General features: G+C 39.7%; 3 protein-coding genes across 6 annotated transcripts in view; 1 reads left to right on the top strand and 2 right to left on the bottom strand.

The window, feature by feature from the left end:
* Nucleotides 1-286: 286 nt before the first annotated feature.
* Sf3b3 (splicing factor 3B subunit 3) lies at nt 287-8328 on the bottom strand. The gene is made up of 13 exons (XM_046618834.2): nt 8169-8328; nt 7520-8001; nt 7141-7313; nt 6565-7061; nt 6229-6394; nt 5812-5980; nt 5189-5340; nt 4694-4849; nt 4181-4472; nt 3339-4005; nt 3134-3250; nt 2541-2919; nt 287-2451 (listed from the first exon to the last, which is right to left on the bottom strand). Exons 2-13 carry the CDS (start codon nt 7914-7916, stop codon nt 1963-1965), a joined length of 3654 nt encoding a protein of 1217 aa, XP_046474790.1. The 5' UTR covers nt 7917-8001; nt 8169-8328; the 3' UTR covers nt 287-1962.
* An 86-nt stretch (nt 8329-8414) lies between these two features.
* On the top strand, nt 8415-12265 carry LOC124215443 (uncharacterized). 2 transcript variants are annotated; one of them, XM_046618840.2, is made up of 7 exons: nt 8415-8590; nt 9015-9251; nt 9361-9745; nt 9853-10246; nt 10332-10454; nt 10945-11077; nt 11193-12265. In XM_046618840.2, the coding sequence occupies exons 2-7, from the start codon at nt 9016-9018 to the stop codon at nt 11239-11241; spliced, it is 1320 nt and encodes a 439-aa protein (XP_046474796.1). In that variant the 5' UTR covers nt 8415-8590; nt 9015; the 3' UTR covers nt 11242-12265. The 2 variants fall into 2 exon arrangements, with proteins under 2 accessions (XP_046474796.1, XP_068990813.1); XM_069134712.1 differs by lacking the exon at nt 8415-8590 and adding an exon at nt 8601-8913.
* Nucleotides 9588-17554, bottom strand: part of LOC124215444 (protein-L-histidine N-pros-methyltransferase) — a 33376-nt gene continuing 25409 nt past the window's right edge. Inside the window, exons 3-6 of one of the 3 annotated variants that reach the window (XM_046618842.2) lie at nt 15851-16063; nt 14548-14938; nt 14044-14169; nt 9588-11017 (exon numbers count right to left, since the gene is read on the bottom strand). In XM_046618842.2, the coding sequence (XP_046474798.1) occupies nt 14092-14169; nt 14548-14938; nt 15851-16063 (682 nt within the window). In that variant the 3' untranslated portion in view covers nt 9588-11017; nt 14044-14091. Of the gene's footprint in view, nt 11018-11228; nt 14170-14547; nt 14939-15850; nt 16064-17554 lie in introns of those variants that run through there. The other 2 variants (XM_046618843.2, XM_046618841.2) reach the window with 2 other exon arrangements.

The raw sequence follows: 17554 nt of genomic DNA, 5'->3' as shown, positions 1-17554 counted from the left end.
GCAGGGTTGGTCCGTCGAAATGCGTAACAATTCCGACGGTCGGTCGGTTAATTTTTTATTAATAATTCAAACCCGACTTAAGCTCACAATCAGTTGTATTCACGAATCCCTTTCCTCTTTAATATCCAGTTTGGTGTGCAGTCGGGTGTGCATTGTATGGCCGAGTGCTTATTGAAATCTTTTACCTTCGTAATTCAGTGATCGTTTTAAATATTTTTCCTGTGATTGAAAATAGACTGGTTAGTTGAATCTTTTGAAGGTTTATAATCAATGAAGGTACATTAACTAAGACGGCAAGTAATTTAATCGGATGTAAGAAACAGATCATTATTATACACAGTTTAGTCTAATTCTTAGTAGTTGTAGTTAAATCATTATAGAACAAAACGTCAATTCAAGATTCTGAGTTCTTGATTTTTACGTGGATTCCTTGACTTATTATCCCAGCTTGTATGTACCACAAAATTGCTTGCGCAGAATCGCCGCGATAAGTCTCGGTAAGGAGCGAGGTATTCATCATCTCTCTCGCGAGCCAAATACTCTTGGGGATTCATTGATTCCTCGACTCGGAGTCAGCCAGCATAATGTCTGCCGATGTGAAGAAAGTCAGATACGGCTGACGATATTCCGGTTGGAGCGAGTCGATAGATCCAGATGGTAGCGCGTTTGCGCAGCCAGATTGAAGCAACTTAAATCCGCGAAATTGCGGATTTGGATTCCCCGTGCGTTGTATGCTCCGACGCATATCTAGATGCCGCTGGGATACGGATGTTTGTGACTTGTAGGAGGGAGCGAGATTCTGAAGCATCGTACAGCCATCTTCTGCGGCTCACACGCACCCTCCCACGGTTCTGTAATGATCGATAACACCGCGGGGACTCCTGCCTTTTCATCTTGCCCATACACGACACATCGAGAGGATCCAAGCCCTCCAGAGAACTTCAAGGGCGTACAAACGGGAGCTGATGCGGAATGAAGATGAGGACAGTCCGGTTTGAAAGTTTTATGATTTGATTGAAGCAATTATTAGTTTTATCCATTGCCACTTTTTATTAGTCAAATATTCACGAAGTTGGTGATAATAATAAATACAACCGAACATATTGTAATACAAGGAGCCATTCAACCGTCCCCCTTCCAAGCAACGGAACACGATACCACGCTCGAATAAAAAATTCGGACATGAATTATATTGACAAGCTGAAACTATTTGTTGAGATTGAACAATGTACCGATTTTTTGCCTTATTAATTCACTTTTAATCAGTCTTAACAACGTTGTGTGATTGCCTGTTTCAATTTTTGCAAGTCTAATGTTGCTTTCAGTTGCTCCAAAGCACTTTTGTCGTTAACTCACAAAGCAATATTATCATTAAAAAAACTAGATTTTATTTCAGGAAGTTTATCGTGAATCTGGGTAATCGGATAATAGATATGCTTTAGAGAATTTCTTGCATTCCTTCACATTAAGTAGGCGAAAATTATACGCTCTAAAGTTCAATTGACAAGCCAAAAGAAATTTTTTTTACGACGAACTTCGGAGTTCGTTGGGTCGGCGTTTCACTTTTTAATTCTAACGAAATTCGACGTCGAATCAAATTCATAGACTAAACAATGAAATTTGTGCAGTCGAAGCAGAGTTTCATACTCGTGGAATTACATTTTCTACAATTTCTCTTATTAATACATGTATTGGGCGATAATTGAGTATTTCATTATAGCAAGTATTGCTACTTTTTTTTTTACCAAAGTTAACTAGCTTAAAAAACATCAGCGAGTTTTACTCACAGCCCGCCGTTAAACAAAGGGAAGTCGAAAGTACAAGATCAATACCGTAAAATATTTTTACCCTGTTACCTTATACGGTCTGAATGATGTTTCCAACAGAATAAGGGTCATTCAGTCGAGCGCGACTTCACTTTACGGTGTGGTTTCTCAAAGGGAGACCCCTTTCATAATAAGCTTAGAAGGCGTATCGAGTTCTGACGTCCTCAAGTTTTTTTGAGACCTCAGAGGGCGTTCTTTCCAGATCACCCGATATACCCTTCTGTTTGGTTGGTTCAATCGAATTGAACTGTTCGCAAAGATCACCGTCGATTACATTTTTGACAGGATAATAATAAGATCGAAATGAAAGATGGTCGCGACCACAGAGCGGCGGATGTTCCGATCTCATATGCATTTCCAAATGTTGAAAAAAGTCGTGGTCTTCGTGACTCGTGAATGGCACGAGGACGCCAACTGTTCCACTCAACGTCGTGTACACCAAACTTTCAGAACCTCCAGGTATCAACGTAGCCTTTTGTAATGACATCACAGTCTCTCCTATGTGGAAACACGCCACGGTATCGGCTTTTTGACTCGCTCCGTTCAGCAGTCCGCGATCCCAGAGTGCTTTATTTCCGGTTGGATCCTCGTCGACGTCATCATTTATTCCTGAAGCTAAGCGAATCTAAAATAGCGTAAAAGAATGGGGTTAATTGGTTTTTAGGTCAAAATAAAGTTGATTGAAATTCTATGATAGTTAATAAAGATACTTACCACAGCAATGTTCCCAAATTTATCAGCCGTTGCGACAGTATCGTAGTCAAGAACGCAAGTTGTCGTGACCCATCGCGGATGCGTATCGTCAGCAAATACGATTAATTGATTTTCTTGTCGTTTGTATCTAACTGCATATACGGATTCCTGAACGTCGCTAACGTATATACGTTGACCTACGGCGTTTATTGATACCACGGCATTTGGAATGTGCTTGTTTTCACATTTTCGAAGAAGTTTTTTCTTGCCCATGTCATACAGACGCAACATCCTTCCAACTCCGACCAGGACTCGTCCTTGGTAAGAACAAATTGCCAGAGGAACCTCGTCCATCACAGTTTTATGCATAAGTTCAAGGTTTGTACAGTCTATGTTTACTCTGGAACCGAATGAAGTAAATATAAAAATTAGATCAATAAAATTCTTTCTTGGTTACATCGAAATATTAATATTGACTTGTGTTTTCAGAACTGCAGGTATATCATCAAGATACAGAAATTAATGTGATATTTTTCATCATAACTTTACTTGGCAAGAAAAAAATAAATAAATAAATCGACAACACAATAGCGAAATGGCATTATTTTACGTACTTATAGGTGTATAAAAACCCGCCGTTGCTCACTCTAGGATTGAGCTGATAGTCCTTTGCTACACCAACGATGAGGAATTGTTGATCACCCTGATTAGCAAATCTGACTAATGACAAACTGTAAAAATAATTAATACACTTAGTTAAGAGCTACAGAAATAAACTTGAAATAAAAACAATGAGGTGCATAAATCAATTAACTATACCATAAAGCGGCGTAATTTTGTTCCAATCGATGTAGCTCCAAGGTTTGTCCAGTGGCAGGTGCCATCAGTCTCAAAGTTGAGGCCCACAGCCCCGGGCCGGCTCTAGGAGCGCCGAATACTGCTTCATTTGGTTCTTCAGACAGAAAAGCTTCGGCCAACTCCCTGGCGACAGCCGCTTCCTCGGCTCCAGCGGCCTCCTGCATTTCCTCGGCCATTTGCAGGCGTCTCTGTTGCTTAGTTTCTTCAGTGTATGCATTATGCTCGGTTTCGAGGATGATTAGATGGGCAGAATCAGGGTGAATCACAAATTTACGTGGCGTGTACTCAAGCGGGAAACTGACTTGGTTAAAAACAGCACCAAGTTTTTCGAGAGCTAGAATCCTCAGGGTATTTGTGGATATAGCGACTATGCCTTCGGGACATTGTTCGGAACTGAAACCGGACGCGAACTCCAGACTTTCATACGATAAAGGAGTCAGATGAAAACGATTTTGATAATAATAGCTGAGCCAAGAGCGACTGGACATCGCCAACACCGCTTGATTGCCTTGCATCTTTATTCTGAATAATTTTACCGGCCGGGACCCCAAATATCGAGTTCGCGTATCGGCTAAATCACCGGAAATCGGGTCCAAAACCGTTCTTAGAAGTACGCCGTTTTGCAAACCTGAAAAACAAGATACAAATCTAAGCATAATTGAAATCACACAATTGTCAGTTCGTTGAAAAGCAAAAGATAATCAGCACTGCAGGTTTTTCATCAATATTCAGGGAACTGTCGTTTGGTCATCAGATAATTTTCAGGATTTATAAAAATCTTAGAGCATTTGTTTCAAAATTACCTATATTCAGGTATAAACTTGATTGCTGAGAGACAGAATCTTCCGAATTGTCAGCTTCCTTAGACCCCATTTCAACAATGCAGAGACTCTCAGCAGCTGCAGGCAAGGCCTGCATACTTCTGGGTGCCAGACAGTCAGACGGATCTAGAGAAATGATTCTGACTGTATTGTCTTGAAGTCCAACAGCAAGGAACCAGGATCTTTGTTCTCCAGCGGCGACGTTACCAAGGGCCATGCACATCACTTCGGATGGCATTTTCTTTCTCTCTGTGTACTCATTCAGTTGGCCAGTCTGTAATAAAATACAACTTCAATTGCAGGTCTTCATTTTATTCAAAATTTGAACGTTAAACGGCATGTTGTTCACCCTTGTTTCACTCAGACCAGTATTAACTGGACAGAAGAAGCAAAAGTGGATTAATTTTTGCACGTTATACATCTCCACAGAATAAGGTACATCGTGGAGAGAACAAACTGTGCGATCTATCCACAAGAAATAGAAATCTAACTCACAGGATCCATCTCAAAGTATACCAGTTCTCCTCCCGTCAAGGCAATCACAACCTGGCGTTGATTCACAGCGCATTTTACAATGGTCTTTTTACCCGGTGCTTTCCACTCGTTTACTCGTTTGTCGGCCCTAATGTGACGAATTCCATCAGGATATACCTGCAACAAAGGGAAAGAAATTGAATGGACATTCAATTTACACATCGTTGTACTCGAGGCATATATTGGATATGCGGCCGATAGTTACATGTGATAAGTGTTCGGGTTAATATACCAGGAGAATACATTTGAGTGACAGTGTGCTCCAACGATGCGAAACCCGATACTTTGATTTAGCACTGTTTTTGCGACCAACGCGTGGTTGACCAGGCGCTGGAGATACCGCAGTGCATTATTATTTATAAACTTGATGTGCTGTATCTCAATCAATAAGATGACTAGATTTTTAGGATCATTTGACATTACGTTTAGAATTTTGAAGGCGAACAATAAATTTACCTGTACTAAGGCGTCTTCTCCGAGGGCAGAACAACTGAGGGTAGGTGTCGTACCGAGGAAACCAGAGTCCGTTACTTCTTCAACAGTCTCACCGATGCTAAGCACAAGAGTGGCATTGACGAAGGACACTATGATGTATGCATCATACTCTTCTGTAACCGAAATCAAAGGATTCGTCTAGATTATTAGGAAAGTTAAGTAACCAATGTGTAAAGAACGTTGAGACGCGCGGAAAAATGACCGCATCTTGGTGTACAAGGGGCGACGCATTTTACTAAGTTTTTTTTTCGTTTTGTTTCTCAGGTCGGACTTATCCCAGACCCATCGATAAGATCCTCACCTTTTAGTCTTTCTGCATTGCATCAGTCAACCACTAGCTCGCTGGCAGCCTGAAAGAGAGAACTGGTGTTTGATAAAAGTGTATCAAGCCACCAGGTTCGTTAATATTCTTTTTAAACGGACTCTAGCTAGCGGATTTGAATACTGCGTTAAAAATCTTGCAAATGAATGAAATGAAACGAACACACTGCATGTTTCCAGGGCTACGACAGGCTTGCATCTTCTTGCAAGTGGATCAACAAAACGTTCCTGTTTATCTTTTGAACTATAAAACTTGAACTAACCGTCAACTCTTCGTTTCACTGTCCAGACTGCATTTGGGTTTCCAGGCAGCTCACTGACTGCCATTTCCGAAACTTCTAGTCCATGACGCAAAACTCGCAGCGTGGATCTTGGACCTCTACCACAAGTCATGTACAGTTGAGGAGTATCTTCATTGGCCAAATCAGCGACCTGCATACACAAAGCAAGCAAAATGATCTATTTTGCTGTCCCAAAACACGGATAACGAGATTGTAAAACATCTCAAGTGATTATCATTCCTTGATTCACTTCGGCTTGTAATAGTACAAAACAAAGGCGACAAGGAATTTTTTTTATCGCATTACAACTCAGGAGAAAGTGCAATGGTGATCCGATCTCCTACTTGGAAATGCTTCCCTAATTTTGGATATTGAAAAAGTAGTTTCAGTTTTAGGTACCTGACAAGTCATGATCGGTGATAGGCTGTCCATTTCATCAACTAAAACCAAGTTCCTGAGTGGTCTGGGAGCAAAAAAGAAGGTATCACCTTCTTCAAGTGGCATTGCTGAACTGAACTCTGGTTCGTCGTCATCGTCACCAAGATGAGCAATCTGGTACAGGTAGCTGCAATTAAGTACAACAATTACAAACACGTCTGATCAATTGGAAGCTAAACCGACATAGCCATAAATGGTTAACATCATCAGTATCAAAAGTTGAAACCACTGGTAATTGGTTGAATAAACGGATTGATAAAAGGATCACGTGATGGTTCAGCTAAAAATTAGACTTACTGATTTCCAAATTCAGAGGCGACGAACAAGAAACCTGTTTTCAGGACACACATGCTTGTGGCGACAGGCACTGTGTCGAAATACTTGAGTTTTATTTCCGTTACCATATCTTCATCAGTTTCCAAGGTGATTTTGAAAATATCCCCTTGCTCAGTTTGGGCAAGAAAGAAGAACATGCTCTTGGTTTTGTGAGTTGCTGAACAGACGAAGATCATCCCGCGCTCAGGGTCGTCCAAATCATTTCTACGTCTGGGAATTGGGCAACGGATATCGTGCTGATCCCCAAGATTCTTGTAGGTTAGGTAATTTTCTGAACAGATAAGGACACCGCTGGGACCATCATTTCCTCCAGGAACAGAAACAAGGAAATTTGCATGCTCCTCTAGAGGTTCACTGTGCTTTCTCACTACGTGATTCAATCCAAGATCAAGCTCGTATAAGGTCAACGTTTGCTGAGTTTTAACAGCTGCGTCTCCAGTCGGATCACTGTCAGCTTCCTGTACAGGGAAGCCGAAAAGCAAAATTAATTACCTTTCACAACCCTTGCAAATAAATCACAAGGAATGTGTATCTCACCTCATAGTCAATTTCCAAGCAGGCAAACATTGGATTTTCAAATCCAACATCTACACCAACTGTGTGATAGACTAGAGTGTTGCTTTTGTGGGCTTCAAGGGGAGACGAGATCGTTAAACGGGCTTCTGGATCCCTGTTCAATATGTAAACCAGTTTCTGCTTCTCGATAGCACCTGAAAAAGCCAATTTTACCGTCAGAAATGAAAATATTATATTACATTGATTCAATTAAAAAAACTACCAGTTTTAATAGTACCATCAGTTTGTAAGTTTGTAATCAATGGATAATCAGTTGAAACACGGATCATAAGATCAGCATCATTTAGCACACAACTGGTCACAGTTAAGCTGAGTAAAAAATTTAAATTCTCATAATTACCGATCATAACTGCTCTTCCTTTTGGATCAATGGCTAGATATTGTCCAGGTACAATTCTTCTGCAACCACTTTTGCCAAAGGTTTCTTGGTGCACCTTGTCGAAGGCATTTTTAGCAGGAATATATTCTAGAATGACAATGCGACCAGAGTCGGACCCAACGACAATGTAATCCTTGGTGCCCCCCGTAAGCCTGAAGGCCATAAGAGACCTGACGATGCCAAAAACCTCGACGGTCAAGAGGGTGTGAACTTTTCCAGTGTTCGGGTCGGGCCTAAGCAGCTCGAGCGACTTGCCGCGTGACACAAGTATCTCTTGCATTTTACTGCCGGAAAAATTACCATGGACGGCATGGGTGATGCCGGTGGCGCGCTGCAGTGTTAGATTATACAGATACATCGTGAATGCGGCTGATAATCCGTTATAAGAAGTTTAATTTGTCAGCGTTAGCTTCGTGCTCGCAGATAAGTTTCAGGCTGCCATGCTGCAAAGAGAAATAATCGCGATGAATAAGCTGTCGGGTAGAAAAAAAAAAACCGCCGCGCCTATACGTAGTTTTGATGAAAATGCATTTCTCGGGTTACGAAGTTGTTTGGGAAGATAAATACGACATGATATAGAGAGAGACTGATTAGATGAACAAGACTTTACCTGATAGGTGTTTCGAATTCGTAAAAATCCGCCGATGTCAGCGGATTTTTATTTAATGTTTCGGGACCGCGTAGCCGAAACGTGGACACGGCACGGCGACTCGGAGAGATGAAATGAAAATGGCGGTGACCGTCGTTCCACCGCGGGAGGGATCGAAAACGGAAGTTACGTCTGGTCGCTGATGAGCGTCGCGGAAGTGACGTATAAGCTAAAAGCTTCCAGGGAGCAAACCATAGAAAATTTACCAACCGCCCCTGGCGGGTGTATGGGCAAGCTATACTCGCGGATATAATAATTGCGATTTATGTTATATTTGCAAATGCAAAGTAGTTAATTAATTGTAAAATGATAGTATAGGGGCGATTAGGCCCTAAATTTGTGATAACAACGGTGCTGTGAATGCTGCGGTGATACCGGCTGGGGTAAGTTAACCGAAATAATATAAAGCCAGACAGGAGGGGGGCGGCGGCTTAATCGGCTAATGTTTTTTTCACACTCCCTGGGCACCGACTGACTGCCGCCCGCTGCTTCTGCATTTGCCGAAAACAACAATGGCCGAAAGCAATAAATATCGTTAGCCTCGCGGCGTACCCGGGATTCGTGGCAGATATCAAACATGTCTACAGACCGATTATTTTTTTTTCTACAAAATTTCTCGTGTACCAATAAACACGAAGTAAAACAGAGAAAAAAGCACCGTGGAATAAAATGTCACTGATTCCGCAATTTTGACAGATTTTCTGAGGTAAACAATAGCTTGTTATTTGGTCCCAAACAATTCCGAGCACCACGTATATCGCACATTATCTAATGTGTGTTTTTAATCATTATTATTATTATCTCCAGAATGGACTTGGCGGAAACTATGAAAAATATAGTGGCTAAGGGTATGCAGACAGAGATGGGACCTCCTGGAGGTGGTTATCCGGGGGGAGCGAACGGGGCTGGATATGTCACTGAGAAAATGTACATGCTGCTGCAGCTTTATTTGCAAAACAAGGGTTGGAATCCGAGCATCGAGTTACTCCAATGCTTTACCGAGCTTAAGGAGGCTTCCATGTTACCAAGCACCACCTACCTTCAGTGAGATGAGAATCAGTCAATATATTCCAAGTCATAATGTCATGCTTGAAAAATGATAGAAAAATAGGAAAACGCACCAAAAATTTAAGCACACTCAATCTTGTTTCAGGATGATGGCGTCCAGAGTTGCCTTAGATTCGCAAGGCAGACTGGTCCTACGAGAAAATGGCAAGATAATATTGCCATACGAACATTTTGCAAACGCAGTTATGCTCAAGCACATGAATGGCCCACACGGTCTTCACCTTGGTATGGAAGGTACCGTAAGAGCCGTTATGGAGTCGTACACCATTGGTCGAGAGTGTTTTGGCATGGAGAAAGAGTTTATCATTGAAGTGGTACAGAATTGTCCCAATCCTGCGTGTCGTTATTACAAAAATCAGCTCGAGATGAGTCAGAAAATGAATCACATAGGTCCGACTTACATTCAAGACAACGAAACAACAGCATCTCTTTTACGCTCTAGCTTTCCCCACAACGCTGACTTTCAGACGGTAATTTATTGAATTGTATTGACTTTGCATGCGCTTGTGCTAGAACATAACATAAAATTTAGGCAAAGTGTAAGACGATGATTAATGCAACTCTTCTGCTGCCACAGACTATGAGTGTTGCTCCATCCAATACCCACATGACCAATTCGGTAGTGGATTTGGTTGGCTCGTCGGAAATGCGGAGCGGAAACCAAATGAATCTCCAACGTCCTCCAAGTCGTCCATCACTTAATATTCCTCACCGGCCTAGTTCTCAGGAAAAGAAATGTGCCAGCAAACAGCACTACGAGCCGCTCATACCCAGCATTCCAATATCAGATCATAAATTGACTGATTTTCTGAGGGCAAATTTGGACAATCTCGATGGACTTAGCGGGTTAGGTGCTTTGGGCAATCTTCAAAGCTTGGGAAATGCCAACAAAGATCTGCTCGCGCTGCATAACGGAGCTTGGTCCGTTGACAGCGACAAGGGCTCTCGATCGTCTTCATCGAACTCAGAAGGTGGGCAGATATTTATTTACCTGTTTACATGAGTTATTTATTAATGATATGGTATGTTTGAGTCATGGTTTTTTACACTTTACAGGTGGACAAGAAAAGATTGTAAGAGCATTTGCGGAAGTGATGAAGAACATGGCGCGGATGAAAGCTTGTGTTAGACCAGCGATGTGTAAACCTTATGGTAAACAGTCTGAGGCCTTACAAAAAAGTGAGTTTTATGGGATTGAATGAATATATCTTCGATAATGGTAAATGATAAGACTACGAAGACAATTCTTTTTCAATTCTGTACGTTATAATGTATGGCATAATTGTTATTAATCCATTTATAGTCAATCGAATATCTCTACACCTATATTCATTTATTGTTTTGAAACCACATGTCTATAATTTACGTGCAATTAATAATTTGTTGAACTTTTGTATTTCTTGTTTGGAATTATCACGGAAGTGATGAGATTATTATTGTTTATATACCCCGTTAATATTGCAATATACTCAATAGAATTTTGAAACAATATAGTAGTGATAATTCTTGTGCATTTACAGGTTTAAATATTAAAACCTGCGAGCGCCTGACTTCAGGGTGCACTTTCGAACTGGCTTCGACCTTCTTATATAGTACAATAATATTTTATACTTGGCCATTTCCTAAAACAGGAGGGAATACTTTACAGAAAATAATTTGTTGATTTCAGCATTGGTCGATACAATACAGCTTGTTCAGTCTCTGAGAAGTTTTCTGCCACCACCTCACATCCCCGTTTCGAGCTGGAAAAATGAAGATAAGCATCGATTAGATCATTCTGGAAGTTCTTATCTCCCCACATTGTAAGAAATCATAATTGGTTTTTTCTTTTTCTCTTTTTTTTTTTTTAGTTCAGTTGATGATATTAGTAATAATAATTTGTACCAATTTATTAGAAACTATTTTCTATTTCTACAGGAAGGCAGGTGGACTAGAGGAGATGTGCGAGCAGCGTAAGTTGGATTAGGCCGTATTTATTCGGTTCAAACAGTCTTTTCGGTGTTCTAGTCAGACGGAGTATGAGTTAGGCCGTTAAATCGAGTCTAAAACTGATTGATTTTCCCCCCATGGATTGCTCAAAGGTTGTTGGCATTTAGAAGTTGACGTGGTAGGAGCCAAAACGAGTCATGCGTGGTCTGTGATAAACGTAGATGGTGCAAAAAGTAAACTAAACTAAACAGAAAAAAATCACATCTGCGTCTTTAGAATAAACTCTTGTTATAATTGTAAAAGTTATGATATATAATTGACTTACTATGTTATGTTCATGCAATACTATGTATGTACGTGTATTTTATATCTATGTGATCCAGGGTTTCGCTGTAACATTTATATATATACCTATAGCTTATTTATTTATTCCAAAGACGCAGCTTCGTTTTCAATCATCCATCACATACAATTATTATTATACTCTCCTCATGGTTCTAATTTTCTCATAGTATTTTGCGATCTCAAATTCTTAGATTATATTTTTCCCATACGAACTGGTTCTGTATTATCTCAATCAATGCTGTAGTGTACTTCTGCTTGTTTTGTCCGTAGGGAAAAACTTTTTTAATCTTATCCAGCGATAAAGTATTGCAATATTTGCCTAAAACTCTCTCCGTGAGATGGATTTTAGGTTAATACCTTGTCGGAAATAGTTCTTTCTACTTTCTAGTATCGTCAAACAATCCCTAAAACTCGTCCCATGAGAAGGATATAAACTTGACACCTTTTCAGAAATAGTTCTTTCTTCTTTCTAGTATCGTCTAACAATGCATTTCCACACTATGTATAATAATATATATATGTATAGTTACGTAATGTACAGAGTGTTTCAGAACTCGACTAGCGCAGCTAGTTGCGTAAACAATAATCAGCTTTGAATAACTCTCTACAAACATATTGCTATATTATGGATATAGTATATGTATATTTGGTCCGTTAAACAAGACTGAAATTTTTTGGCCGTTAGGTAAAGCCTGACAATTTCTGTTATAGTTTTTTTTGCGAAGCCAAAAATTTGTTTTTCTCAACATATCCTTGCTTTCCCACCAAATTTAAAAATATTTATTTTACTCTAGAGATTTATATTTATTGACGTTGTTGAAAATGATTCTCATTTTTTGATTTGAGAAGAAGAGGGTGAACAATTAACACAAAGGAACAAGTCTAACCGTTTTAGATCGAGATTAGCTATTACATAAATGATGAGTATTTGCGTGTGGCATGAATTTTGTTCATTTATTTTTATGCCTTTCTCCATACGAATAAAAAAAACTTCCGTTTCATTTCCGCTATTTCGGACAACGTAATACTATTTTCAGAATCATTTAGGTCTTTCGAATTGATGTATGATTGTAGACGCTTTCAAACACATGAAATTCAAGACTCCTTTTGATTTTTCTATACATGTGCAATTAATCATAGTTCAACTATATTACATTTTGGATTCAAAACACACTCGCCAACAAATATTCTGCTCTATTCGAACTCCAATTCAAGGTAGAACTGTTTTCAACGAGTGCTTCATAAATAATATTATATTAATGATAGCGTAATAATAATAATTGTTATTCGAAAAATGCGCGATCGTCACGTAGTAATATTATCAAAATTTGATAGTGAATATAATTTGTTATTATGTACGGCGTACACTTATCATTATTATTATTGAAGTACGCAATGCTTAATATCAACGAATGAATCAAACAAAATCAAGACAGCGTTCTCAATTTGTCTAAAGTATGCGTGCATGTTTGAGTGTTTGTATGTGAGATAGTTTTATATATGAAAGTTAGAAACGAGAGAATAAGAAGAAATTTAAAAAACAAATCTTGGAATGAAATTACATATATTAATAGAAATGTGGGCCTCGGCTATAAAATAGCAAAATTAAATATGATAAATTTACGGATTGACCGGGTGTAAGTGCGTATAATTAAAATCTCTGCTTTCTGTTTCTCTAAGTATTGTATAAATCGTTGCAGACTTGTTTTATACACATACGGTATATCATAGGTCCATAAGTTATTTTTATCGTTTCGTACCTAATTGGCTGCTGCAATATTACCTATACTGATATACATACAGTGAAACTGTATTTATATCAATTAACTGTTATTCACATTATAATCATACGCTACCGTACTAATAGTTAAGTCCGCTGATTTTATCGCGTTATTACAAGTAGTTACTCCACATACATTTAATAAATATCACTGTAATACTGTACTATTAATTTCTTACTATCAAAGTCTAGGGAAAAAGTTCCGTTCGTTAAGTAATGTATTTAATTGGTACACAACGAGGAAACTCAACTAGTCTCGTTTTTGTTTTCGGTTTAATTAGGTTTGCGGATTACATTGAACAAAATTGCTTTGCATTCCGTGTGAAAAAGCATTTGGCATTGGGATTGACTTACGATACAGAGATTTTACTTTCGATGTCCAGACTTTGATAGCCTCACGCATTAATAAAAATAAAGTATGTAAAACTAATTGCACCGCTCTGTTGTGAACCCGTGATTCAATATTATAACCGTTTGCGTAAAAATAACGTACGTACGTACGTTGTCTATATTACATTCGTACATATATACATGAATACAAGAATTCTATACACATTATACAGCTCTGTGTGTGCACACTAAAAATTGTCGTCGCTTGCCCGGTATTGCTCTTCTGTATTCCAGCAGATTGCGTATATAATTAACTAACAAACAAACAATTATATTATATTACATTATATTATATTAAAGTTTTTACAAGTGTGAAACACTCGCCTGATATATACATATATATTTCTCTTCTATAATCCATAACTCATCGTCCTACAACTCTTGCACATAATTCGCCGTCTCATTGTCAGATTTACTTCCCGTATTATCGGCTGGACAGTAAGCTTGCTGCTGAAAGAAGAAAATTTAGCTGTTGCTTAAAAATTTTTTGATCCTTCATAAGATCCGAACAAGTCTTACGAGAATTTTCACAAATTTATACTCTGACAGCGATCTAAAGAAAGTTGAACGATTAATGAAGCTGCAGCTATCAGCCACAGTTAGCGGCCAAAAGTGTCAAATTTTGTGGAAGTAGAAATATCCAGTTCAGTTTTATCCTCATAATTCTAAAAGTATTTGGAGTTCAAGGTATTTCACAAAATTTTAATTTTCGGACTTAATTACCATATTCGAATAAACATTGGAACGTTTGGTTGCTGATTCTTACCGCTAGCTTCAGCCTCGCATTACAATTTTAACTGGACATACGTCTCCATACATCATACTTACATCCTCCGCCTCGAGGACGAAGACGACGTCGTCTAGGAAGTAGAAGGCCTGTCCTAGGTCCCCTTCGCACAAGTACGGCAGTTTGCTCCACGCCAGACACTTGAGCCCAAGGGGGCTGAATACTCTGTCAATGAGGCTGGCTATTTGCCCTTCGAGGCCGTTTCCCTTTATCGGCAAGTACTCGGACGGTTTGTGGTCATTTCTTTCGCCCACTTCGACGTAGGGACTGAACGGAAGAACAATAGCGACGACGAGACGTCCACCGGGCGACAAGGTTGATTTCAAACGCCTGAGCAAGGTGTTCGGCTTGTCGCATCGGTCCAGTAGATTCAGGCAGAGAATCACGTCGAAGCTGCTCACCTCCTTGTGCCAATTATCAACGTCCAGCACCCTGGAGATGGCAGATATTCTCGTATTTATACACGATTTCGCGCAATGATCGTGCATCGAGCAATGATATAATCGAGACGTGAAAATTATTGGGGAGTAGGTGATTTCAACCCTTAAAATTTAACGTCGTCTTCGACGGACTACCGCTGCAGCTTCGAGCCCGACGTCGCGGTACGTAAAACTCCCATAAAGATCTACTTTAATCAAATCCCTCCCTCTCCGAACGTTCAACGACCACCGGCAATTGGCAATTGGCAATAGCACTAAACTTAGGCGAGTGGAATCGTCGAACTAAGTCCTAAGTGATTGAAACGACTTCAATTAAGATCTTGCCGCGCGATGGAGAACTTCGATGCTATAGCAGGTATATACAAGCAGCTCCGCTGCTCCCTAGCCGAAGCCCTTCGATTCGGATGCAACGACTGTTTTTCGGCTAACGAATGCGGGTAAGTAGATTCACGGTGAAACTGTTATTTCAGTATAACGATTGTCATTCTCGGTTAATAAATCCTTTCGTATTTCTCGTAGAATCGTTTGAAACTCTGATTTATCGGTTTTAGGATGAACTTATGAGGTTCAAGTTTGTAACGCAAACGTAACGATGCGGTATTAGGAAAAAATCTCATTATCACTGTTTGAAACTCACAATCAATGGATACCCCGAGAAACGAAATATATACTCATATTTCACAAACTTAGCTTCGTCAAAATATTTCTCACGTTTTCGGATATTAATTTTCTTTATGCTTTTTTTTTTACAAATTTCAACCTCATACACGAACACTTGAACTTCTTCATTTATATCCTGCTGGATGATAATACCGATGCAGTGGTGATCCAATCTTAATTACATGAAAAAACACACTTTTGTGACTTTTCCAATTTCCGATTCATGGTTCATGCAATGACTCACGTGAATCCTCTTCGGGAAAGGGTCCACCTCATCGGTGGCGATATCTCTGTGGCATAAACGTTGCTGAAGAGATGGGCGATGTGGGAAGTCGTCGCACCGTCGCCGGCTCCCAAATCAAGGAGCGAGTTCCACGATCCCGAGTATTTGCTGGCTGTCATTAGCTTCTTGAACTGATCTGACGAGAACACGTGCATGGAACCTCGGCCGAGCAGTCTGTGGCAGAAATCACAACCACCACGATAAACGTGATTATCTGTCAGCTAAATAATTACTTATGAACTACACATGTATCAGGAAACATTACGCACATAGAATATTCAACGTGCGTCTTGATTCACAATTTTATATTTCACTAGTTTTAAAACCCTCGCTTGGGATTGGATGTCTAGTGTAGCTGGTTTTTGTGCTTGTGCGCTCGCTTACTCGTCGTCGAACACTGTATTTGTGCATGTGGCGCAAACCGAATCTGCCAGTAAGATTTTTTCTATATAATGCTACAATTCGCGTTGACACATGCATGTAAGTATTACGTATTGTGATTTTACGACAATAAATTTCGTCAAAAAAACACCACAGAACAATCAGCTAATTATAAGTGCTAACAGATTTGAAACACGACACACAGCAAATTTAGCTCTAATCGAATGACGTTATTGTCATGTATTCCTGTACATGTATACCATGTCAACTACTCGCCAATTGCAATTTGTTGATCCTGGTCGCTCGATTTTTTTTTTGGATTCAAAATGTTATCTGGAGCATACATATTGGTTTGATAGTACAAAACATAACGTTCTCAATAATCAAACTTGTAAACTTGAGAATTAGTCCAGAAGGTCAAAAGTTATCAGGTCAAGGATCTGGAGCGCCACGTCCTGGCGATCGAAATTCACCAGGTAAAGGACATGGAGCGCAGAAACTACGGAGCGCTGCTCCTGGAGGTCGAAATTCACCAGTTAAAGGACCTGGGGCGTAGAAAATACGGTGCGCTTTTCCTGAACGTCAAAATTCACCAGGTAGACAACCTGGAGCGCGGGAACTACGGAGTACTTGTCCTGGATGTTGAGTTTCACTAGGTAGTGGACCTGGAGCGTAGAAACTACGAAGCGCTTGGTCAAAATTCACCAGGTCAAGGACCTGGACAGCCAGAACTACGGAGCCCTTTCCCTGGAAGTCGAGTTTCACCAGGTAGCGAACCTTGAGCGCAGAAATTACGGAGCGCGATTTCCGTACGTCCTCTCATCTGAGCGCTCATTTCGGAACTGAGGAATTCTGCTCACTGATTTTCGTCGTCATAGATTCTCGAGCTCTGACGTCAGAATAGAAAAAATTTTCGGTGACGTCACTTTCTGGATATCCGAACATCCGAATTCGGTTTCAAACTTTAATATATAGATTTTATGGCTAGAATTGATTTTTCCCAACTTATTATACACTGCATTCTAATTCATGACTGAAATTCAATTTTGGACTCTTTAATTAATTTCATTTACGTACAACAAAAGTTTTCAATTGTGGTTACTATGTCTATAGTTCTACTACCGATTTTCATTTCTTGCCATGACGGAATAGTATAGTTCCGAGTTCAAAATAAAATAAAGTTTTCCAACTGTAACCAGAAAATCTCTAGTACGTCGTACGATTTTTTTTTTTATTATAGTCACTCGTACTATCCATACCTATATTTTTTTGGAACTGACGAGA

The sequence above is a fragment of the Neodiprion pinetum genome, chromosome 3 (assembly GCF_021155775.2).
Source record: "Neodiprion pinetum isolate iyNeoPine1 chromosome 3, iyNeoPine1.2, whole genome shotgun sequence".
Lineage (NCBI taxonomy): Eukaryota > Metazoa > Arthropoda > Insecta > Hymenoptera > Diprionidae > Neodiprion > Neodiprion pinetum.
The sequence above is the reverse complement of the archived record's forward strand: the minus strand, read 5'-3'. Positions and strand labels throughout refer to the sequence as shown.